Source organism: Tachysurus vachellii, chromosome 16 (assembly GCF_030014155.1).
Source record: "Tachysurus vachellii isolate PV-2020 chromosome 16, HZAU_Pvac_v1, whole genome shotgun sequence".
NCBI lineage: Eukaryota > Metazoa > Chordata > Actinopteri > Siluriformes > Bagridae > Tachysurus > Tachysurus vachellii.
This window is the reverse complement of record NC_083475.1, coordinates 7025420-7052315: the sequence shown is the minus strand read 5'-3', so window position 1 is coordinate 7052315 and position 26896 is coordinate 7025420. Positions and strand designations below refer to the sequence as shown.

General features: G+C 39.1%; 1 protein-coding gene across 2 annotated transcripts in view; it reads left to right on the top strand.

The window, feature by feature from the left end:
- Positions 1–791: 791 nt before the first annotated feature.
- The window catches only part of LOC132859177 (glutamate receptor ionotropic, kainate 2-like), a 47747-nt gene continuing 21642 nt past the window's right edge, over positions 792–26896 (top strand). The window contains exons 1-6 of one of the 2 annotated variants that reach the window (XM_060889827.1): positions 792–1023; positions 16697–16864; positions 17325–17582; positions 19035–19216; positions 21030–21083; positions 22987–23160. In XM_060889827.1, coding sequence (XP_060745810.1) covers positions 891–1023; positions 16697–16864; positions 17325–17582; positions 19035–19216; positions 21030–21083; positions 22987–23160 — 969 coding nt within the window. In that variant the 5' untranslated portion in view covers positions 792–890. Of the gene's footprint in view, positions 1024–16696; positions 16865–17321; positions 17583–19034; positions 19217–21029; positions 21084–22986; positions 23161–26896 lie in introns of both variants that reach the window. The other variant, XM_060889826.1, reaches the window with a different exon arrangement.

Genomic DNA, 26896 nt, shown 5'->3' with positions numbered 1-26896 from the left:
ATTTTAATGTCTACAAAATTATATTAAAACAATATCTATACCACTTTTTTGTTTGAAGAACAAGACAATAATTCTGCTTGTAAAAAAAATAAAAAGCTACGGTACGCCACCTTTTTTTGTTTTTCTGTCTGTCTGTCTGTTTGTCTCCTCTCTCTCTCTCTCTCTCTCTCTCTCTCTCTCTCTCTCTCTCTCTCTCACACACACACACACACACACACACACACACACACACACACACACACACACACACACACACACTATACTAAACCTGGCTCGACGTCACAGGCGGTGCGGCAGTGCAGTATAACCGGGCGCGTGGGCAGCTAAGCGCCAAACACTCTCTCTCTCTCTCTCTCTCTCTCTCTCTCTCTCTCTCCCACACACACACACACACTCTCTCTCTCTCTTTCTCTCTCTCTCTCTCTCGCTCTCACACTCTCTCTCTCTCTCTCTCTCTCTCTCTCTCTCTCTCTCTCTCTCTCTCTCACACACACACACACACACACAGAGACACACACACAAACTCTCTCTCTCTCTCTCTCTCTCTCTCTCTCTCTCTCTCTCTCTCTCTCTCTCTCACACACACACACACACACACACACACACACACACACACACATACACCCTCTCCTCACATCCCTCTCCTCTTCCTTGGGCCTCCGGATCCACTCCGGATTTTTCACTGTCACAGATGGAGGTCGCGCGTGTTCCCGGTCTGGAAACGGCGAGCACTGGGTGAAGCGTTGTGGAGGACGTGTGTGACCATGCCGTAATGTTTCCGCTACGTCAAGAGCCTTTATAGCGACACACACAGACACGCACGCACAAGCGCGCGTGGAGGTCTATGCTTGTTTCCACCTGTAAGATGGAAGAGAAACAGCGGCAATAAGATGGGCAGAATCAGCGCGCGCGTAACTGATCGAATTGTCGTTTTCCCACCGAGACTATTATCGCTGGTGCCGCTGTTGCTGCTCGCGCTCTACACAGGCTGCAGTCACGCCATGCCGCACGTCCTGAGATTCGGTAAATCCTTATTCTGTCCTCCGTTTCTGTATTTACTTGTAGTAACCTAAGTTCTCCGGTCTTAGTCCATTGCACAGATACACTGGACGCCGTCTCATTAGCTAAAACAGATGCACAATGATCTGGCTTGGGCACAAATGTACTGCTGCATCTAGTCTAACTAACATTACTTACACATTGAGCATGTAATGCATGTGTCTTAGTTTATAAGTAAGTGTGTGTGTGTGCGTGTGTGTGTGTGTGTGTGTGGTGTGTCCTAACAGCTGGCTGATATTTCTCCAGTGAAACGAAGTCTATTTCTTTTCATTATTTTATACAAAGCCTTGAAATTCCCTGCCGTGTGTGCGACAAGACTGTCCTCATATTCTCAGAAATCCCCTTATCAGGAGCTTAAATGTTGAAATTCTGAAAGCCACAGTGTTCATAATTCACACTGGTGTTAGAAGAATGACTTTGAGGCGGCTTGTGACACAGATCTTACACACTTGGGCTCGCAGAGGCTCTGATTACAATTCATCTCTCTCTCTCTCTCTCTCTCTCTCTCTCTCTCTCTCTCTCTCTCTCTCTCTCTCTCTCTCTCTCTCTCTCGGGATCACCTGCATTTTGCTGATTGATAAATCTCGCTTTCTGGTGTTTGAGTGCGTTAGAAGCATCTACCACTTATAGGTCAAATATACGATATCAATCAAAGCTGACTCAAACCATAATGCATAATGCAACACCTCTGTGTAGAAGGAGTGTTTAGATGGTATTTGAATCGATGTCATCCCCATCTATCTCTGTCAAAGTAAACTGACAATGATAGTCTTTCCAATGCCCAAGTCCAGTGTGCGCATGCTCTGTTGTTCTGTGGAAGCGACACGATGTTTTGCTGCCACCGATATTTTGATCAACAAATATGAATTTCATCACTTCTTTCATACACATACGACTGTAAAACTGTATGGGTGAAATATGTAAACGTGAGTGTTATTTCTCTGCTCCCTGAGCAAGTGTTTACAGGCGTTACACTGGCAAAAGCCAGTGAATGAGCAGCACCATGGACAGCAGCATGTTTAGCACAAAGCTTTAAAGACAGGAGGAAAATAAATAAAATATTAACATACTAAAAACAAACAGAAAACCTCGAATTAAAGTAAACAAATTACAGCTAAAATACACTATTGTGCCAGAAATATGTGGACAGCTGACCAATCACACCCATGTGTGCTTGTTTTAGATTTATTCCACATTTATTTCCCCTGTGTTTGCTGTTATAATGTACTCCACTTTTCTGAAAAGGCTTTAACAGGGTGATGCATCTTTTTAACTTTTCTTTAAGGTTTCATCATTTTCTCTGTGCACCTACAGAATGTTTTGCCAATGCTGTCCCTGTTCAATCACTGACTAATTATAAAGCCCTTAAGCCAGCTAATCAAATACCTGTGTGCATAAAATATTTAACTCCCAACCTAATATTAACGCATATTATTTAGGAACGTCAGTGAGTATTAAAAAAGGCATGCAGTATTATGGTTAATTCATTCATACCAAATATGGTATATCAATTTGCCTGACATAAATTTCTGAAGCATGTAGCTGAGAAATTGAAGATTATTCATTTTGCTCAAGGGATCAGTAGTGGCTTTGTGGCAATCCTCTGGTTTCATTGCATAGAACATTAACTTCTTGGCAGCCAAAGGGCCTGCTAAATTAATAAATACAAAGCTCTATACATCTGATTAATATTTTTTTCTCAAAAATGACTGATACATACACTCTTTGCAACTGATACATACACTCTTTCCTCTTTTTTTGGAAGCTCTCTCACTCACTCATTTTCTACCGCTTATCCGAACTACCTCGATCTCCCACTAGATCTCCCACTAGATCTCAGGTGTCATCGGGTATCAAGGCAGGATACACCCTGGACGGGGTGCCAACCCATCGCAGGGCACACACACACACACTCTCATTCACTCACGCAATCACACACTATGGACAATTTTCCAGAGATGCCAATCAACCTACCAACCTTCTTTGGACCGGGGAGGAAACCGGAGTACCCGGAGGAAACCCCCGAGGCACGGGGAGAACATGCAAACTCCACACACACAAGGCGGAGGTGGGAATCGAACCCCCAACCCTGGAGGTGTGAGGCAAACGTGCTAACCACTAAGCCACCGTGCCCCCTTTTTGGAAGCTTAGAATTCATAATTATCCCTTAATCAGCACCCTTTAAAACCATTCACGAACCTTTGGGTTTATTCTGTGCAAATCCAGTGGTTTAAGATATTGAAGATGAAGATGAAGATAGTTACTATGTTCTGCCATACTGGGTGAATATTGATGCGGCACAGGATGATCTTCAACTAAATGTAGTTAAAAAAAAAAAAAAGTTTTATGTTGTCATAAGATTTTATGAACAGCTTTTGCACAATAATTAGCTTGTTACACACCTGGAAGATGTAATTAATCCTCGTTTTAACTTGTAGCTTTTGTTTATGTTTCACTAGTACCATGTTTGTAGCTGTACTGCGAGTTTTGTGTAATCATATGCATATGGATTTTTGACCAGAATTGTAGCAACTGTCATACTCTGAGATGTCAGGCAGACATTTTGGACACTGCCAGAACATTGTCATCAACTAAATCAGGCCAAATATTGTACAGCATAAACTCAGATTAAGACACTTATCACAAAACTGCTGTAAATATATTTCTGTTTCTATTACTCACATTTCCACAGGAAACTTCCCCTGGCAGCACACTTTTCCTGTCAGGTTTTCTTTGTTCTTCTTTTGCTTTAATGTGGAGAGACTGCTCCGCTCACAGCTTTGCTTACTTGATCTCAGCATGAAACCACCATATGCTGTACCTGTCAAAAATCTTATTCCCATGATAAACTACCAAAAACCACTATAACCACTGTATGCTATGAGACAAATATTTGCTCAGGTGATGAGTGTGTGACTGCCCTGAATATATGTTTCATGGCATCTTCAGAAGTAAATTGCTTCCACTTCTGTATTGTGATATATATTTTAATAGAATAAACCCTGTTCTGCAAATTACATTATCTAAACCGATGCTTAGGAAGCCCCATAGACAGCACCACAACATTAAGTGTACTGTACATGATGTAATTACCAGTCATCAATCTCCTTGACTTATTTCATGACTTAGATAACAGACCTAACTATCCCCACTTGTTCATATCTAACAGTTAAAAACTAATGAGCATCACTAGTAGCTGGTGGATAAAGTTCCAGTTTCGAGGCATACTGTACAGGTTGTAATTTCAAATCTTCTGACAAGATCCTTAAAAGTGGCTGCTAAATGAAACACTCGTCTTCTTAGAGCAAAGGGTGACTGAAATCACATGCTGTTAATGTTTTTGCATTAAATTGTGTGTCATGATAGTGTGGACATATTGTTATAGGAAAAGAATAAACGGCAGGGTTTTAGGACGTGTCACTGTCACCATCTCAGTGTATGGAGTCTAGCTACGCATTCAGATCAGCAGATGCACAGTACAATCAGACCGTTCCTCCAACCCCTGGTATGGAGAAGCCTTTGAAATAAGTGGTTTCCTGTTTTTACTTTCATTATAACACTTATTCCCACACCAGTGACTATTCTTTTAGTCTTGAAGTTAATAAGACAAAATGCAGCCAAAAAAAAAAGATGATGTCAGCACCTTCTGACCAATCAGATTCTAGAATATAACAACCTTGTAGTATAAAAGCTTCAAATGTATTGTAGCATAATTACAGTGCAGCGTTTATACATATCCTGCAGACTGCACTGTGAATATAGCAATGAATTCAGGTTAACAGTTCCATGATAGGACCGGATATTGGAATTTATTGCATTTATCTTTATTTTTGTAATTATAGTGCGAGCATAAATGTAAAACATTAATCATGAATTTTTACGACTAATAGCAAAAGCAGGAAGCGACAGCAAATTCTCAAGAATTGAGGTCTGATGCGATGCTTTGATATTTAACAGCTCAAACACAGAAGAAAGTAATGTCTACACACTTCTGCATACCGTACATAAACCTACAAATGACCTCGATTGGCTAGCGTTTCTATGATTGACAGAGGGAAGAGTGTATGCTATTCATCCCATACAGAGAGCACAGCCAATTTCGCTCCCTTGGCTCCTGGCCACAGATGGCTGCAACATCATCTGATTTCAAAATCACAATCTCTGGATGATACGGTGAACGCCTTTCTGCTCAGGAGCAAGATGTGCTTCTATTTGAACCAACATTTCAATAAGATACCCGACAGTGTTATGGCTGTGCAGCCTGCATTACAGAGCACAGTGTTTATAAGGTAATGATTAGATACTCAATAATACAGAAAAGGGAACCCGACTGTGCTGTACGACTCGTTCACCTGCCTTTTTTTTTTTATTCTTGTACAAACATATCATCAAATAAATTGTTTAATAAGTATCATCTTCTTTTTGGTGCCATGCAGCAAAATCATTAAATGGTTCTACAGTATAAAGAACCATAACAACAGAAACTGTTATTTAGGCAACAGTTGACAACAATAGCCACGTTCTTATATTTTGGATTTGCTTTGTGTTTTTGGCTTTGTTACATTCCAGATGTTTTCTGGACACACTATCAGAATGTACCATGAACCTAGGATGCATTACAAAACTGCTGCGAGTCAAAATGAAATTGTTTAAGCAGCATTTCATTACACATGTACACCTATATGAAATCCTAGGAACATTTTCTTTTAATAATGTTTGGGGAAAAAAAAACACCTGCAACGGACACACATATTTTATATTAAAATCTTTTAAAAAGGATTATTTTTGCAGAGCCCTGCAGTGATATGCTGCCCTGTGCACAGCGTACAATCTGCTTAAGCTATGTGGAGCTTAATGAAAGCATATTTCTTTTGTTTGTGCAGAAATTATGGTAGAAATAAGATTTTATTTGGAACTCAGTAAGGCAGTCAGGCTAAAAACAAACAGTTAGTCTCCAATTTGTACTTAACTTTTTAAATTCTGTAAGCAGGGTTGCCAGATTATGTGATTAAATTCATATATTTCAGATATACAGTGCAAACCTGAACTGAATAATATGTCTAGCATCACAATTTTTTTTACCAGTTGCATTGTGTAGACTCCATGGATGAGACTTGTTTGTCCAGCACATCCCACAGATGCTCAATCGTCAGCCTTAATTTATTTGTCATGCTCCTCAAAGCGTTCCTGAACAAATTTTTGCAGTGTTGCACCAAGCATCATCCTGCAAAATAAGGACACTAACATTATCCATGAAGGAGTGTACTTGATCTGTAACACTGTTTAGGTAGGTGTTAAGTCTCAAGGTAACATCCACATGAATACCAGGACACAAGATTTCCAAGGAGAGCATTACTCAGAGCATCACACAGTCTCGACTGGCTAGCTTTCTTCCCATTTTGTTGCCATCTCTTGCTTTTTCCACTGCATCCACTACCTTCTTTCACTGCTCCCTGGTCAGTTCTAATGCTCACATGCACATTGTAGGTGCTTTTTTGTGGTTCATCATGAGCACTAGCCTGACAAGAGTCTGACATTTCTATCATAGCCAGCATGCACGTTTTCAGCAATGTGCGCTACAGTAGCTCTTGTGTTAAATCAGGCCAGATGGGCTAGCTTTCACTCACCCAACACGAGTCTTGTGTGCCCATGACCCTGTCACTGGTTCACATGTTGCCCTTCTATGGACCACTTTTGGTAGTTTTACCACCACATACACCACATACCACCCATAAGACCTTGTTTTGGAGATACACTAACCCATAAATATATGGATATATAAAACAGTGGTTCTCTCATGATGTTCTCCTTTATGCTCTTGACGTTTGTCATGTGATCTGGAAAACGTAAATTTCCTCTGTCTTTCTTGTGAAGTAAGACTTTCCTGACTCGTAAGAAGCATTGATACTTATTGTGTTCATTTTGTAAATGTCACATAATTGTTTGTTTTTACTGTTAGTCTTAGATAACATGGAATATCTGCCATATATGAGCTGTTTCTATAGGAACGATAACGTATAAGTCTGAGGGCATTAAAACCAATATATCATTTATGTTACAGCACTTTCGGATTAAAGAATCCAATCATGCTGTGGAATAAACGATTCTTGCTCATGATTAAGAGCTATTTGAAACAGTTTCTATGTAGAATCACATAATAGAGGATTGTCTTATTAAGTGGAACCCTTTTAGGAAGTTAAGTACTCTTGACTATCCAATGAACCCTCAGAAAACCCTTTTTATCTAAGGACAGGCTGAATGAAAGAAGAGAAACAGAATCTATTGCAAAGTTCACAGACTGTTCGACAGTAGCATTACCTCGTGAGAACGCACAGTTGACAGCACATTCGTCTCTCATTCACACAGTTTACTTTAACGTCAAACACTGAGTCACTTAATCCGTCACTCATCCGATTACTCATCAGATTCCACACACACATACACATGAAGAAATATCAGTGGAAGAGTGTTCTACGGATCTGTTGATCTAAATGCCTAGAGAGAGCTTTGAGTGAACACTACGGTGGCATAATATTTAACAAATGGCATGCTGGGATTCTGTTTGCAAGTCATTTAATACCCATTTATGGACTCCTGGCTTGACTTGCTAAAAATCTGGCCTGATCTAAATGACATTTTCCGTTTGCTCATTCATCAAAGCACAGACACACTCATGTTTAGTCAGGACACCCACAGCAGGTTACACATGCAGAGATTTGTTAAATTTCATTATGAAGGCATTCTGTGATGTATCAGTATCGCGAATGATAATATTACAGTCATTTTCCAAACGATGTATCGAATGACCGTAATAAAGATGACCAGGTCTGAGCCGATATTCACTTTAAAATGAGTGCGACTCGGGCAAACGGCACATTGTGTGAATTAATAAATCACATAACATCATTTTTTGTAATCCTGGTCTAGTCAAGTGGTCTGTCATGAGTGTGAATGTTATTTTAAGCTACTTTGTAGATTAAAATTCCTATACACCTTTTAGTGTAGTGATACACTTCCAGGACAAAGATGAGTCAAATATCCTTGTCAGGACCTTCTTTTGGCCTTGGGTGAAAGCTGTTCATGGGGTTCAATTCAATTCAATTTCCCATTGTCTCAAAGCAGCTTTACAGAAGCATTTAAACAGAAGAGAGAGAAAAGGAAATAAATCTAATAATAATAATAATAATAATAATAATAATAATTATAAGAAGAAGAAAAGGATAAAAATAAATAAATAAAGGAATATATACAATTAAAATTATTTAAAAAAAGATTAACTTCAAATTTAAAATACTGTATATTTATCCCTATCCCTAATGAGCAAGCCTGAGGTGACGGCGGCAAGGAAAAACTCCCTGAGATGATATGAGGAAGAAACATTGAGAGGAACCAGACATAGTGTAAATGTAAATAATGTCCTTCCTACAACAGTTTATAATAGTGCAACTGAGAGCTCCTGAGTAACTAATGCATCATTATAAACTCTGAGTTCAGCACAGACCTGATTGCTGATAAAGACCAGACCATACAGCTGACTGACACAACATTGGTTCATCAGATATCATGATAGTCTCCGGGCGGCTTCATACACAACAATCCCATGAGACACTGGCTGACCATGCAGATCGATCCCTGACAGGGTGACCACCAGGAGACGAGACTCCAACCAAGGATAGAACGTGAGGATTGACGAAGTAGCTCTGTAAGAAGAGACGATCACAAAGCAGGATACATCCTACACAGGATGCAGTCTATCGCGTAGCACGATCACTCACACACCCATCCACACACTATAGAAATGCCATCAGCCTCCAGTGTAGGTTTTTGGACTTTGGGTGCAAACTGGAATACCCTCAAGGCACGAGGAGAACATGCAGAACACTTCACACATGGTGGTGACAGGAACCAATGCAATGCAAATATGCTAACATGCTAATCACCAAACTGAAGTACATGCTGTATTATTTCCATTATTTTAGTATTTTGTCTTTGCTAGCAGCACATTACTGACCTGCTGGGAATTCTTGTATAAACTAGCCATGTGTTATTTTACCTTTTGGGAGATGTAGGTACTGTATCTGCTTCCTGTATGAACACAAAATGAAATGAAACAATGAAATGTTTAATTTAAAATTCAAAAGTATTTAAAAGTGTTTATCTGTTTTATGAAAGGATTTAATTAGCATACAATGCCAGTAGTACATGCTTCCAGTCAGATAATTAACTTTACGGGCACCAAGAGAGAAGAAAGGACCTGCTTCAGCTCCCTGACATCTGAAATAAATTAGTTTTGGGTACTGGTCTGAACTCTTGTTTAATTCTCAGTCTCTTCTCATAAGTAAGAGCATCAAAAGACTTTTTCCAAAAGCAACCTGACACCATTAGGAATGTCTGCCAAAAAACAGCTAATTGGATTTCACTGATGAAGAAAGTCAACTTTCTAGCTTGACCTAAAAATAACGAACAAATTTGTATTTAAATATGTTTATGTCTGGAATAATGAGTTGGGTTAATTTTCATTTTAGTGAGTTCGGCGAGATTCACCACGCTTTGAGAGATCTTCCAATTATCATACGGAGAAGCCATGTGTCTGTCTGAGAGCAAAACAGTGTACAGTCCAGTATAGGTGGAAATCTCTCTCTCTCTCTCTCTCTCTCTCTCTCTCTCTCTCTCTATATATATATATATATATATATATATATATATATATATATATATATATATATAAGATTGTTTATTTTACATAAACTCCTACATCATAGCCTTCATGACTCCGAAAGAAACTGTGCATTTGGATGAAACCCAAACAAACATTAAAAAGCCTGTTGTTCAGTGAACAGTAATCTGTGTGCCATTAAAACGCCATGTACTTGAATCTGTCACAAGGTCCCACTGAAGCCATGATGTAGCTTTTCTGCTAAAATCTATGTACATTTTCGCACAGTCTTTCATGTCTACCAAAAATGAATGAACTTCACATTATCGCAGTAGAAATATCTGCTAAACTATTGAATTTCACAAAGAGTGATGATTAATATAGACACATTTCATTTCATTTTAATCACATTTTATGGAAATGAATCTCCTGTGGTCCCTTTGCATTCAATACTGTTATGAAGCACCAATCCAATAAATAGAAACAGAATTTTAATGCCATCAAACATGCTAGCATTTATAACACTGGAATACAAACTGTTTTAAAAAGGACATTATTTATATTGACAGTGTCACATAAATGAGGATGAGGTTCCCTTCTCAGTCTGGTTCCTGTCAAGGTTTCTTCCTCGTATCATCTCAGGGAGTTTTTCCTCGCCAACGTCACCTCAGGGTTGATCATTAGGGATAAATGTTAGATATAAATTTACAATAATAATGTAGAAACAGAAAAGTTGTCTTTCATGTATGAAGTCATTTTAATTCATACAGAAAAGGCTTCATTTATTGATTCATCGCTCTTCATTTTTGATAGTTATTGGTCATTAACCCAATAAAAATCTGAAGTGTCATTTTCTTAACCTCAGCAGCTCTACCTTCAGCATACCGGCCAATGACACAAAGTATATATAGATTTACATGTTTTTAGTTGCTTATTCAAGATCACTTTACTTGTTGCAGATATTTATGAGTAAACAGTTTAGCATAAAAAAGACATTTCATTCATCATTCATTGCTAGTGAGTATCTACATGGAGATGCGAGTTTTTCCTCCCACTTTTCACACCAGTTTGGAAATTACAGAGCAGAGATGGATGGGATATTATCATGCATTGCACACTGCAAACCTACTGTACAGGGAAAGGCTGAGGGAGAGAGAGAGAGAGAGAGAGAGAGAGAGAGAGAGCAGCTGCATGAACTGAATTCAGTAGGTCATGTTCAGGACTCAGGAAAATAAAAAAAAACCTTGCAAGTCTACTTTAGTTGCTGTGAGATTTGTGGTTCTGATATCTAAAGATAACTAGAAATTCAATAAGGCACATTCACATGCACATCATTTACATTTTTTTGTCTGTTGATAAAAATATGGGGGCACGGTGGCTTAGTGATTAGCACGTTCGCCTCACACCTCCAGGGTTGGGGGTTCGATTCCCGTCTCCGCCTTGTGTGTGTGGAGTTTGCATGTTCTCCCCGTGCCTCGGGGGTTTCCTCCGGGTACTCCGGTTTCCTCCCCCGGTCCAAAGACATGCATGGTAGGTTGATTGGCATCTCTGGAAAATTGTCCGTAGTGTGTGATTGCGTGAGTGAATGAGAGTGTGTGTGTGCCCTGCGATGGGTTGGGTCCAGGGTGTATCCTGCCTTGATGCCCGATGACGCCTGAGATAGGCACAGGCTCCCCGTGACCCGAGGTAGTTCGGATAAGCGGTAGAAAATGAATGAATGAATGATAAAAATATTGATCCCACCTTTAACAGGACCGTTCTGAAAATATGGCAGGTTTTACACAGATCGCAGTCTGCATAAAGCTGCAGAAAGCATACGAAATCTAATTATTATAAGCATAGAAAATGTTTAATCAGATTCTGGCACGGAGCAGATCCGTGTTTATCAAGCGTTAATACAGGATTCGAAGGGTTAATAGTAAACTTTGGCAAATAAACAGACACTGAATTTTATTAGAGACACATGCAAGGTTTTACTAAAACAAGCACCGAAAGTAAAGATTCAGAACAATGAAGAAAAAGAACTAAACAGAACAAAACTACTTTCATTCATTTGAATGATTTTTCCCTACTCAAGCAAAGCTTCACTGGCGACTTCAATAGTTTGATGAGCTAATTTAGTTGTGTTTATGGCATAGTGGTTATTTAGGTCATATTCCACTGGCCATGTTTGCTGTGGTCTGAATCCGAGAGTCATTGTTTCCTCATGCCACATAGTGTGTTAGCTTGGATTCAGACTTGCTCGATTCTCCTGAACCCTGGTGCGTTTGTGTTCATGTAACATCATCATCTAACATCACAAATACTAATCCAGAACACATTTTCTTTGCTATTAAGTGAAAAAAAAAGCCCTCTTCTGGGTCCCACAATGTTCCACCACCAATCTTAGTATACGTGTTCTGTAGAAACTAATGATATAGTCGTCGGCTAAATTACATTATCAATGGAATGAGTGAAATCAGAAGTCTTAAAAAATAAATAATCAAATAAATAATCAAGTGATTAAGAAGCAATAACATTTCCATTGAATATAAACCTAAATAAAAACAAAAGATTAAATAACTGCCTTTAATACAACAGATGAAAAGAGACGTATGAGGGTTTGGCAGCGCTACGGTGGATAAGCAGATGAAAACCTTATAACACAAGACCGAGATATTGCTTATTGGATGCAATTAATGAAAAAATGTAAAAAATTGCAATGTCATTAAGTATCTATTGACAATCCATGCTAATTCATTCATCTTCATTATGCAATGGATCCAAAGCCAGATGTTGGGACTGCTGTGTTCCCCAAGGAAAATCAGTCTTATGGCAAAGGGATGTGAAAGGGCCAATCAATAACTTAAGAGTCTGAGAGGACATGCTTCATCGCCTTCATACTCCCATTTCTGCTGTCTGTTGTTCTCTCTCTCACACACACAAACACACAGTCACACACAGTCACACACACTCACACACACTGACACACACAGTCACACTGAGGTCAGAATCATTTCTTTTAGCTCTTAGTTGGATTCATCTATTAATTTATATACCCCTATTTTTTGCCCATTTTCTCTGACCTAAATGTTGATGACCCACAGAGAGTTGGACAGTCTCTTTATTTAGGCTTGTCTGGGAAACATAATTGAGATCCCTAGTAGGTCAGAATACAAACAACTTTGTTGCAGAAGCAAATCTGCTCTCCTAAACAAAGACAGAAAGGCTTGCCTCGGAAGCCGTAGACGACTCCAACACAATTTAAAAAAAAAAACAAAAAACAAAGATTTGCAGCGTATTAGAAAAACGAAGAAATGTAAAGAAGTGCACGGTGGTTTAGTGGTTAGCACGTTTGCCTCACACCTCCAGAGTTGGGGGTTCGATTCCCGTCTCCGCCTTGTGTGTGTGGAGTTTGCATGTTCTCCCTGTGCCTCGGGGGTTTCCTCCGGGTACTCCGGTTTCCTCCCCCGGTCCAAACACATGCATGGTAGGTTGATTGGCATCTCTGGAAAATTGTCCGTAGTGTGTGATTTTGTGAGTGAATGAGAGTGTGTGTGTGTGTGCCCTGCGATGGGTTGGCACTCCGTCCAGGGTGTATCCTGCCTTGATGCCAGATGACGCCTGAGATAGGCACAGGCTCCCCGTGACCCGAGGTAGTTCGGCTAAGCGGTAGAAAATGAATGAGTGAGTGAGTGAGTGAGTGTATAAGAAGCTCTGAGATTTATATCAGACATTTATATTAAAGTGCTCTTAAAGATTCTATAGTAATGATTTAAACTTGGCCTTGTATGATAAATGAGAAAAGGGCAAGATGTGGCATTTTTATTTCATCTTAAATTTTAAGGTGATAAATTGTTGTGGCAAAAGAGCAAGAAACCACTTTGGGACATGTTGAGATTTCACTGATTGGTTTATTATTATTATTGGTTTATTGGCCTTTAGTCTCCTTTCCAGTCTTATCCAGCATAGCTCTGCTTTCTCTAATATCTATGCCTTTTATGCCTAAAACCATCTGAGACCTACTGCTGAGACGGAGCCTTCTAATCTCTGATAGCTATCTGTCCTTGTTCAAGAGATGGCTCAGTTGTGAAATCTCATCTCAAGCTGAGTGAAAGATTATAAAAACCTCAGGTGCTCCAGAGACTCGACCTTTGCCTGGGACCTATACAGCAGAAATGAAGAACAAATTTATCAGCCAAAAGTATTATGATAATGGTGCTGATAAAACTTAAGCGTATATAATACAGAGGCAGAGATAGAGAGAGGTTCTTTAACAAATTAAGATATTTCAAGATTTTGCAACTAATGGAAAAAAATGTGTCTTTATCACAGCTGAAGGGAAGAACAATACGATTGCAGATAAACAAACAAGCAAAAATGACACACAAGCATAATCATGTAAAGGACAAAGGCATATATTAGTTCTGTGTAACAAAACAAAACCAACGTTACTCACCTATCGAGAAGGAAAAAAGCGCCTCGGCGTCTTAAGTAAAGTTGGTCACATATTCACAGATTGGAGTCAATAACTCCTGAGCTAAACACTGTTACTACACAAAACACGGTTGTAGCTGCGTCTCTACATTACTACGATAGAAAAGAGGTGTTATTTGTGTAGTAACAGTGTTTAGCTCAGGAGTTATTGACTCAGGAAACTCCAATCTGTGAATATGTGACCAACTTCCTGCTCCTTCAGTTCTCTCCAGCGCTGGAAAGCTGATCCTATATTAACACGTCCTACTTCTTACCTTATCGTAAGTCTTTCATCGCTTTCTTTCTTTGTTTTTATCCTCCATGTCAATGTTAAAGCCGCTTTCTGCTAATGTCACACATGCGCACTGAACACTCTCTCCACCCATATTGACAAGACACGCCCCTTACTGCTCATTGGCTACACGTTTGTTTTGATTCTTGTTTTTTTTTTCGGCCCGACTCAGTTTTCTGAAGCATTTCTCAAACACCGGAGACCCCACCTTTAAGGTAGCACTGCAGTCTCACAGCTCAGATGGTCTAATGATAGAGTTTCACATGTTCCTCCCATGTACAGATTCCATCAAGGGTTTCCATCAAGATGGGTAAATTTAGAAACCAAAGTTCACTTGATGCCTCAAAAATGTAAAGATAAGTTTTGTTTCCAAACTCACAAGTAGTCAGGACGATGGATCACTTTAAGTTTCATTTAAGAGAAAATGTTGAATGAAAACTTTCACTATCAAAAACTTGTCATGGCAAATGGAGTAAAAGAGAAGAAATAAACAGTTTTGTTCCGTGTCATGAAGATTTCGGACCTTGATTGAGATGAGGCATCAACCCTGTGAGGATCCTGAGACATCTAGAGACGTAGTATGAAGATGCAGTATTCGAACATTCTAATAGGAGATGCCAACTCCATGTGGTCTTTGAGGACAACAACATCCTCATCAATACACAAATGTCAGACTGTGGATTTATAATCACACCCTCCAGTGTCACCCACATGAGGATGAGGTTCCCTTTTGAGTCTGGTTCCTCTCAAGGTTCCTTCCTCTTCCATCTAAGGGAGTTTTTCCTCACCAACTCACCTCGCCTCAGTCACGTCAGGCTTGTTCATTGGGGATAAATACAAACACATTTAAATAGAAGTCTATAAGTGCATTAGACATCAATTTTAAAAGCTGAAAAATAATGAACATTATATTTCTGATAAATTAACCACAAGTCTTGTTGTTTGCAGAACGAATGTAGTATTAATATTTCTTAGAAATAATGTTATAGTCATAAGGGTTGCAGTTATTCTATTCATATTTGAATTAGGATAAGATAATAGGTTAAGTAATGTTAAAATAATTATATGAGTGCATAAAATTAGAGTTTTCAAATTGAATCAGAGCTTAAAGTGAACAACTGCAGGGTATAGTCATGGTCTCAAGGTTCATTAGGGACTTGGTGTTAGAAGCTTGGAAAATATTTTGCTCAGTTTTCTCACAAATCTCTGATAGAATATATAACTTCTTAAACAAGAAACGTTTGATTAAAAGGGAACAAATAGCCACATTTTTAATCGTAGTAAGAAGAAAAGCATCTTAACACATCAAAGCTTGAAGCAGATGGGCTACAACATCAATTAGAAGACCATGTAGATGGAAGGATGTGTCTTTGGATGGAAGGATGGAAGACAATGTGTCTTTGAACCTAAAGGGACATATAGCTTAAATTAATTGTTTATCCCTTTCACATACTTGAAACCATGGAATAAAATCTCCAGGACCATTGTATTGGTGCCAATCATACTGAAAAGCAGAGAAATCAAAACAGATTTTATATATATGTGTGTGTGTTTTTATCCAGAATTTGTGGTACAGACAATACACGTCATTTATTTTTATGAGAAATTTGAGATATTGTGGATGTTTTACATAGAATTAGAAGCACATTTTTACTGTTTGGTCATTATTGAGTACTGCTGGTTGTGCAGAGAGAGAGAGAGGGAGAGAGAGAGAGAGAGAGAGAGAGAGAGAGAGAGAGAGAGAGAGAGAGAGAGAGAGACTGATCGTAGATATTCCCAGACGGTGCTTTATTAATAATGTATTACCTTTGTAATTCACACTTACTAGTTTACACACAATTCACACTTCAGAAATGAATTGCCTTCGATACCCATAGATATCGGGGGAATTAGTGATAAATGGAGAGCCTCGATCTTTGGTAAGCAATTGATTTCTCAACTCTCTGTGGTGCAATACACTTGAAAATGTCACTACCTGTTTATTTAGTGAGACTATAAATGTGTATCATTATTTTACATTTACATTTATCCATTTAGTTGACATTTCTATCCAAACTGGCTTACTACTGAGACAGAGTACGCTTGAGAAGGTGAGGGTTAAGCAACCAATGGTGACAGTATGGCAATGTGAGGATTTAAACCTTCTGAACCAGTAGGCTTTAGTACGCCTGTTAACTTTAACCACTGAGCCACCACTGTATGCACATTTAATCCCAATATCATTTCTGTAACAGGAGGGATTTTTGAGTCTATTGAGAGCGGCCCTTCTGGTGCTGAGGAGCTGGCCTTCAAATTTGCACTGAACACCATCAACAGGAACCGGACGCTGCTGCCCAACACCACGCTCACTTACGACATCCAGAGGATCAATGTCTTTGACAGCTTTGAGGCCTCAAGGAAAGGTGGGCAAAAGAGAAAGCCACAGAGATGTTTTTTTTTTCGAGCACATTTAATTGCATGATTAAAAATATAATATACTTCATTATACAATGTTAGCTAATAGCCTTGAGGGTTTGGGAGTGTGGATTTTTTTTTTATTATAACATAGTCCTAATTATGCTTTTTTTTGTTCCCCTGAGACAGGTAGAAGGTAGAACTCACGTATTTAGAGCATAATTGGTGGCCTCTGAGATGGCTTTTGTTATTTACTGTACAGAACAACATGGATGGAGTAAAGACAAAATAATCCGTATTAATATTTCCAACTGTTCCTGCTTTTGTACGTGCTCTACTACGGTCTCGTGCAAATGATATATATGAAACTATACCTCTTTATTAATACATGTATCCTTTTTTCTAATGCCTAAAGTTTTAAATTATTGATCATTTCTTGTTTGACATCTCTTTCCATTCTCTCAGCAGCTTGTGAGCAGCTCTCTTTAGGTGTGGCAGCCATATTTGGACCATCTCACAGTTCCTCAGCCAATGCAGTGCAGTCCATCTCCAATGCACTAGGAGTACCACATATCCAGACCAGATGGAAACACCAAGTGTCAGATAATCGCGATTCGTACTACGTCAGTCTCTATCCTGATTTCTCCTCCCTCAGCCGTGCCATCCTGGAGCTTGTTTACTTCTTCAGGTGGGAGTCAGTTACGGTGGTGTACGACGACAGCACGGGTGAGTCCGGCAGGTCATAGACGATGTAATAGATAATGTCATAATTCATGAAGTGTTTTACAAGTCAATAAAAATTCAGGATCTGTTAAAAATCTACTAGCCCCTTCTTTACATACTGAGGTTGTAAGGATAAATTAAGCGCATTAGGTAAAATAAAGAGATATTTACATTTAGATGTACAGCATTTTGAAAAGCTTTGCTTTCGCTGTTATCTGTAATCCTTCTCAGAGATTAAATGACATTTCCTTTGACAATTCAGTCCAACTATTAAATTACACCACAATAATTAAGGATCTCAATTACTTATCTACTCTTAATTAGCCCCTAGGACATTTAGGTACAATAAGACATTCAGTTCTACTTAAACCTGTTATTAAACAAACCTAATAAAAAAGTTTTATTACTGAAATAATAATAACATAAGATAAAGAGAAAAATGAGACTTTGGCTATCACATAATTCTCTATTTTCATTTCAAGTAGCACAAGCTCAGCTGATTTGTCCTTTGCTTCCTGTAATAGCCCCGGGCTGTTCCTGTTTACCCCATGGCTGAAAACACATGCATACAAGATGAATGAAATAATGAATGAAGTGAACAGATGAAGAGAATTTCTGAAGAGGATTCAGAATCCTCACTGAAGAATTCTAATCAAAAATTTGAATCAAAGTGATAGGAAATACTAATAATATAATAATAGTAATATTTTCTAGAAGAGTAATCGAATCTATTTATTTATTGGGGGAAGTCGTGACCTAATAGTTAGAGAGTTTGACGAAGGTTGTGGGTTCGAGTCTCGGGCCAGCAATACCATGACTGAGGTGCCCTTGAGCAAGGCACCGAACCCCCCCAACTGCTCCCCAGGCGCAGCAGCATAAATGGCTGCCCACTGCTCCGGGTGTGTGTTCACGGTGTGTGTGTGTTCACTGCTGTGTGTGTGCACTTTGGATGGGTTAAACGCAGAGAACAAATTCTGAGTATGGGTCACCGTACTTAGCCGTATGTCACGTCACTTTCACGTCACGTCACTGTGTCACTTATTTCATCATTTATGTCTTCGATCTTATTTTATTTTTATTAACTTCTATTTCAAATGTTTTGGGTCTTTATTTAAAATTGAAGATAAGCGTAATCAACAACTGAAATATATCTAAAGAAATATAGTAAAACAAATATTTTATTTTAAGAATGTGTTTGAAATGAAATAATGTGTATATTAGATTAAATTACACATTATGAATATTTATTTAGTTATAGAAATAATACCCAGTTTCAGTTTGCACATGATTAAACTGATATTTCTTTCCTCTTAGCAGAAAGATCTCATTAGAGAGGACTGTGTGTATACTAGCATTTATATGGCTGTGGAATATCACTCAGTAGGAGGATGTGTTTCGAATGTATAAATGCATAAATAGCTCTCTCTCTCTCTCTCTCTCTCTCTCTCTCTCTAGGTTTGATTCGTCTGCAGGAGCTGATCAAAGCTCCCTCCAGATACAACATCCGCCTGAAAATCCGCCAGCTCCCTGCAGAGACTAAGGATGCCAAACCGCTTCTTAAAGAGATGAAAAAAGCGAAAGAGTTTCACGTCATCTTTGACTGTGGCCATGAGATGGCTGCGTGGATACTCAAGCAGGTCTGTTTGATTTCCTCTCCATGCTTTTACTCTGGCTTTCTCACTCCTCTCCCTGACTTATTGTCCAGTCCTTTTTTCCTTCGAAGCCTGGGTTTTTATGGTAACTACACAGATTTGTAGCGTGAATTTTTGTTATGCGTACGGATGACCCACAGCATCGCCACAGTTTTCTCTGAGACGCGATTATTTTATAAAAATAGATCATTTTCTGTGATAGCAGAAGATTAATGGCACAGCTGTACAGGGTATATGCATAATAAAGGACATATGGACATATCATAAATCAGGAAGCTGACAACTAAAGTCAACTTTCAAGTGAAAAAAAATCCCCCAAAAAACACACTTCCTAAGGTTCACAAGGATGAGTCACTGAATCAAGGTATTGATGATTGAATGCTTTAATGAGTATGAAGAATGATGGAACTCATTTGACACTGCTCTCTACCATCATTATCAAAGCAGCAATTCAGGAGATACAGTACTGTATAATTTAGATGAATGCTGATTATCAATGCAGCAGCTCTGGTAGCTTGTTGTCACCACAAACACTTTCACATAATCATCTTATGCTGTGTTTTTTTTTCTTTCTTTGTCACCTGACATTATGTTTGCAATGATACATACTGTATGTAACGATAGGATAGAAACAATAGGATCACACCGTTCTTAGTTAATCTAAAATATTATCGGTTGCTGAAAATGATCATGTATAGATGAGAGCAGAACTAGTGAGGAGTTGTTAAAAACATCATGTAACCTCCCTAGCACTTGAACAATCTCTAGCTTTTTTATGAGGTATCAGAAACAAGGTTTATGCAATGAATATTATATATATATATATATATATAAATCTCAAATCAAATCAAAAATCAAATCAAATTTTATTTGTCACATACACATACATACAGGGTACGACATGCAGTGAGATGCTTTATATATAGATATTTAATCAGCTTCCCTCATGCACTTCTATCGACTGGAAAATCAATTAAGACTCTATTGTTTTATCAGCAGCATGTCAAACTATAAACATAATTAAATTCTACAAATTATTATTATACAGCAAGTGTAGACAGGAGGAGTAAGCGCATTAGTAAATGCACACCCTCTAGGGTGAGAGAGAGAGAGAGAGAGAGAGAGAGAGAGAGAGAGAGAGAGAGAGAGAGAGAGAGAGAGAGAGAGAGAGAGAGAGAGAGAGAGAGAGAGAGAGAGAAAGAGAGAGAGAGAGAGAGAGAGAGAGAGAGAGAGAGAAAGAGAGAGAGAGAGAGAGAGAGAGAGAGAGAGAGAGAGAGAGAAGAGAGAGAGAGAGAGAGAGAAAGAGAGAGAGAGAGAGAGAGAGAGAGAGAGAGAGAAAGAGAGAGAGAGAGAGAGAGAGAGAGAGAGAGAGAGAAAGAGAGAGAGAGAGAGAGAGAGAGAAAGAGAGAGAGAGAGAGAGAGAGAGAGAGAGAGAGAGAGAGAGAGAGAGAGAAAGAGAGAGAGAGATAGAGAGAGAGAGAGAGAGAGAGAGAGAGAGAAAGAGAGAGAGAGAGAGAGAGAGAGAGAGAGAGAGAGAGAGAGAAAGAGAGAGAGAGAGAGAGAGAGAGAGAGAGAGAGAGAGAGAGAGAGAGAGAGAGAGAGAGAGAGAGAGAGAGAGAGAGAGAGAGAGAGAGAGAGAGAGAGAGAGAGAGAGAGAGAGAGAGAGAGTGAGAGAGCATCGGTTCAGTGCTGATGAGCACAAGGTTATCTTTATTTAGGTTCAGTGCAGTTTGTTTAGGTGACGTTCACATGAAGAGCGTTTAGAGTGTGTAATGCTGTGTTGTGTTGTGCTGTGTAGGCTCTTTCTATGGGGATGATGACAGAGTATTATCACTACATCTTCACAACACTGGTGAGACCACACACACACACACACACACACACACACACACACACACACACACACACACATAGTATATAATATATTGTATCCCTACATGTTTGGTACTCATTGAATAGCAGAACCTGTTTATTCTAATTTAAGACAAAGAAACATCTTTTTGTTTATATCTTTATGTTTTTCACATATAGCCAGTAATTAGGTGTGAAACAGTAAGACAAACCTATATCATGGAATTTGGTGCATCACAACATACACACACATTCTTACAATTTTAAATGAAGGAACTTACCCAACAGTGCAGAAGCAGTATTGCTATTTAAAAAAAAATCAACATACTCTTAACATTTAGTAGGACATCCAAATAATATTAAAGTTTCATTTCTTTCATTTTTTGTGCCTGGGATAAAACTGTAAAAGTAATGTTTAAAAGCCTTGTAGCAGATATACAACAGTTCATGGTATTGATATTGATTTCCTTCCTACAGATTGTAACTAGTTGAATTTGGTCACTAGTTTTGCTTTAGACCCAGTAGTAGAGGTGTGATGACTGAGATATGATAAAGATATGCAGACATAATCTTTCATTGATGCTTTAGGACTCCTATTTAACTCCTATTTGTTGTTGTCGTTGTCCTTCGGCTGCTCCCTGTTCTGGGTCACCACATAACCGCGTATTTGATTTGGCACAGCTCTTAAACTAGATGCCCTTCCTGACGTAACCCTTTTATTTATATTGGGGTTTGGGATCCTGGCGCTGAGAGTTAACCCCTCGGTGGCAGGGTCGGTTTCCTGCCCTGGTTTCCCTGAGAACTCTGGGTCTTTACAAAAGTACATTATGCCCATTTGTATAACAGTACAGTGTCTCCATGTCAATTAAAATAAATATATTCACATAACTGGAATAATGACCCATATTTCTCTACAACCTAGGCAACTAATGAACAGTCAGGCAGTTTGGAGTCAAGAAATTCAATAATGCACATACAGCACAAGGCTGAGTGAGAGGCCAAGAGGTTTCAGAAAACGAAATGACTTTTTTAGGATTATGTTTTGCCCTGTACATTTTGCTTATTTCACAAGACGTGAGCACGTTGCCAGTTTATTATGATTACTAGTAAGCAAATTTTGGAATTAAGCTAAAAAATATTATCTGCTATTTCTTCTTCTTCTTCTTGTTATATATTTATTTTTATTAATTGTTATTAATTTCTGTTATTGTTATTAATTGTAAAAAAACGGACAGGTGTCACAAAAATCTCTATGTCAATAATCTCTAGAACACAGACATGATCTAACACAGATTAATTACTGGCCCGTGTCCGTCTGTGCTGTGTAGTTGAAGGCTCTCCAGCTCTTTTTCTCTGTAAAACATGGCCGTCCTTGAAGGACGTTCGGTAATCATGCCAGCTATCCCAGGCTGCCAGACTACATTCTCACATGTTTTTTTTTCTCTCAGTACAAACACAGTACAGTATGCACACACGCACACACACACACACACACACACACACACACACACACACACACACAGAGTAGCAGAAAATCACCGTTACAAGTCTACATATAATGTTTGTAACTAATAACACATAACACACACAACAGTAGAAGATTAGCAGGTTCATAAATAACACTCAAATCCATCATTATATTATCATAGCTAACATTATATTGGATTGTACTGTATAGAATTATAATACAATTAATTGCAGGTGGTTAGTGTGACATTGTAATATCACATGCATATTTTATACAGTATACAAATTTATACAGTATACATTATAATTAATAAAACATATTGTACGCTAGTCTGTTACGGTGGGATTCTTTTTTTTTTTTATTAGTAAATGTTCAACGTCATTGCTGCTTAGTTTGATGTTTTGATTTATATTCTAATAATCTTATGAAATCCTAGGATTTGTTTGCATTAGACATGGAGCCGTATCGCTTCAGCGGCGTAAACATGACTGGCTTTCGGATCCTGAACACAGAGAGTGCTCAGGTCTCTTCGATCATAGAAAAATGGTCCATGGAGAGACTACAGGCCCCTCCAAAGCCCGACTCAGGACTGCTGGATGGATTCATGACGGTGAGAGACGCTGAACAAAAAACACCCCATGTATCGTATCATTTTGTGTTATGTTGTATTGACAGCTCCATTATGTGTAAAACTAGAGCAAGTATATCACAGGCTGCTGGTGTGAGGTAAAAAAAGAAGGATTGCTTTGAAAGTAGACGGCTTTTACACATAAAAAGGTGATCAAGCAAAATAATTTGGCTGCGTTTGAAAACGACACATTGTCTCTACAGGTAGCTGATGTTGGAGCCAAGGTCACCACATGGTGTTAGACATAATGACCATTTATCATCTCTGTCATTCAGTCTCATGCTCTTTAGAGAGACTTATAGGCTTCCTACTGTACCAAAGCCATTTCAGGTGTGTGTGTGTGTGTGTGTGTGTGTGTGAGTATTTAGTATAAATATTGGCTTTTTAGGCTTCATTCTTGAGGAAGAGGATGATAAGGAGATCGAATGGAAAGCTGCTAAATGTAGATACGTTTTGATATGTCACATGTCTGTGTACTGGTGGTTTTGTGATTACAGTCAGTTTCGTGGTGGCTTACACGTGATGCCATGTGACCCATAATGCAATCTTGCACATTGAGTCGACGCTATTGTCATCCCATTGAATGCAGCTCTCTTTATTGACATGATCATTTTGATGGCTGCAGTAGTTTGGTGCTTACACTCAGTTCATGGCCTGCTAAAGATATCTTAATAAGTGTGTATGAGGGAAACGGTGTGAAAACTAATGACACACACTTCCAGAGAATTGTGTCCGGGAGTCAGTTTGGTGCTCAGTATTTCCTAAATAGAGTCTCTGTTTGGGGGCACGGTGGCTTAGTGGTTAGCACGTTCGCCTCACACCTCCAGGGTTGGGGGTTCGATTCCCGCCTCTGCCTTGTGTGTCTGGAGTTTGCATGTTCTCCCCGTGCCTCGGGGGTTTCCTCCGGGTACTCCGGTTTTCTTCCCCTGGTCCAAAGACATGCATGGTAGGTTGATTCGCATCTCTGGAAAATTGTCTGTAGTGTGTGATTGCGTGAGTGAATGAGAGTGTGTGTGTGTGTGCCCTGCAATGGGTTGGCACTCCGTCCAGGGTGTATCCTGCCTTGATGCCCGATGACGCCTGAGATAGGCACAGGCTCCCCGTGACCCGAGGTAGTTCGGACAAGCGGTAGAAAATGAGAGAGTGAGTGAGTCTCTGTTTCCTGCTTTGCTCATCTACACTTATTATACATTAGTGTGTATTGTGAGGCTTAATTGGATTAAATCCGAATTCCACATGGGATTTCTCAATTCTCCAGACCAAGCGGAACACTTGGACGCTCATCAAGTGTGTCTGATGGTTTGGGAATTTCCCAGAATTTCCAAGTCCAGAATTTCCCTTTTTTTTTAATGGGGATGAAATAGCACCACTTTCCAGATATTTTTGTCAAACATGGTGTGAAATGCCAGTATTACTCCAGAAGACTTATGAGAGAATAGGTGATATGTGCAAGTAAGACAAACAGTGTCTGAGCTTTGGCACCTGTATTTTATTCCTCATTCATTTACTATGGGCTTTAGATAAAGTAGGACCTTGAAGATTGAGTTCTAAATCATTTCATTCTTACTGATGGATAACAAAGCATGGCGGACGTTACTGAATAATAAATATGTCCAAAGGTTTGTGCAGGATGGTGATAAAATGCTTCATTAACGAGCTGTATTTGTGACTCTTCCCTAGATATACTGTATGTATCACAGTCTGACGCTGCCTTGCTATTAACCCTGTTTGGAGCCGTCCTAGGTTTCCTCAAACAATTTAAAAATGATCAATGTCCTGTGGCTTAATTTGTAACAGAGAGTTTTTAAGGAATATAAAGAAAATACAATCTAAATTTACTGATGGAAATTGATAAATGATACCAGTTCTTGTAAAGGAAAATAGGTTGCTTTATGCTACATTATGGAAAATTAGAGCCTGGTGCTAACACATATTTTTTTAATTGAGTCCAAGATGGAGAATTATGGAGTATAAACATGACAACACATCTGAGTATGCGAATGAGACATTTGCTTACATATCTGACATGTTCACAGAAAGACAAATCAATTCTTAGTTTTAGCCAGTTTGCTGTTGTGATCCTGCTGTGTCTGAAACCACAGACCTTTGTCTTTGCCTTTACCATGACACACACACACACACACACACACACACACACAGACATACACAGTCCTGACAATCATCTCAATAGCGGTTGCTACCAGAGATGTGGGGTTGCTGTGGAAACGGCAGCTGGCGCAGTGACCTGGTGGAGCTACTTTGCAGCAATTTCAGCCCATCCATCAGTGCAGTGATTTATTGCTGTCTAGAAGCTCTCTGCATGAGGAAAGAGGGAAAGACATGTTACAAAAGAGAGAGAGAGAGAGAGAGAGAGAGAGAGAGAGAGAGAGAGAGAGAGAGAGAGAGAGAGACACCTGTATTAGACCGAGACAGATGTCTCCAGTTCAGCCATGGGAAATGAAGCACAAATTGACTGAAATCATTTGATGCGTCAAAAGTTTCATCCAAAGTTTTCTGTCATGTTAAAATTCCCATGATGCTGTTGAAGTGTTTTCAGTTGTGTTGTGCAGTTGTGTAGACACAACTCTTAGCTCAGATCTCTATTTTGTTCTTCTAGAGTAACAATGACAGTAAGTGTAGCTATAAAAATGCTGTAAAATATTTCATTTGTGTTATGGACAATAGAGTTGGGAAACTCATGCAATAATAAAACCCACTAAAGATTATAGGAGCCATTTTGGAGCTTTAGGATTATGTAATTATGATTATGCTTTTTGGGGTGATTATACTGAATTGCATTCTTTTACAAGGACAGTGGAAAATATCAAGAATCCAAATCATAGATGGAACTGACAAGCACAAGAACACAACATACACTATACGTCCAAAGCATGTGGACACCTGATCGTCACCCCCACATGTGTGTCTTCCCCAAATTGTTGCTAGACAACACAAGTGTGTAGGATGTCTTTGTTTGTTGTAGCCCAAACACTGTTCCAGCATGAAAATGCCCCTGTACACAAAGCCCCTGAGCTTCATGAAGACATGGTGTGTTAATGTTGGAGTGGAAGAACTGGAGTGTCCTGCACTGAGCCCTGACTCTGACTTGACCCTACTGAACACCTCTGGGATGAACTGGAACACAGACAAAACACATTAACCTTGATGTAGATGGACTATCATGAATTCTGGAACAAGATTCCGAACCTTTCATGGTTACAGACTCAGCCAAACTGTATACAAACAACAACAGTCTTTTTTTTCAGTCTTCATTTTGTCAATTCTCAGCGAGTTTGTGCCCATGATATCGTCAGATTCTTGTTCCTGGCTGACTGAAGAGCAACACAATGTGCTGAGAAGTACAGCATTTCATAACCACAGAGTCTGAGAGACTCACATTCACCAGCTTACCGATCACAATACCTGAACACAATCATGCTATCACAGGCACACAGCACATAAAACTCCTCACATCACCCATTCAGTGTAAAGTATACACTCAATGTTCTGTAGCTGTCAGTGCCAAGTCAGGGATTATATGTGACAGTATTTAGTCTTTGTCTCTTGCTCATATATTGTTGTTGTTGCATCTTAACTCGAAGATGAACGAAGATCGAAAATGTCTCCGCCACCTGACCGTTGTCCTTAATCAGGTCGACTTTGTCATATTGCCTGGACATTCAGCTCTCATCTTTTTGTATAAAAGGACTATTTCCTT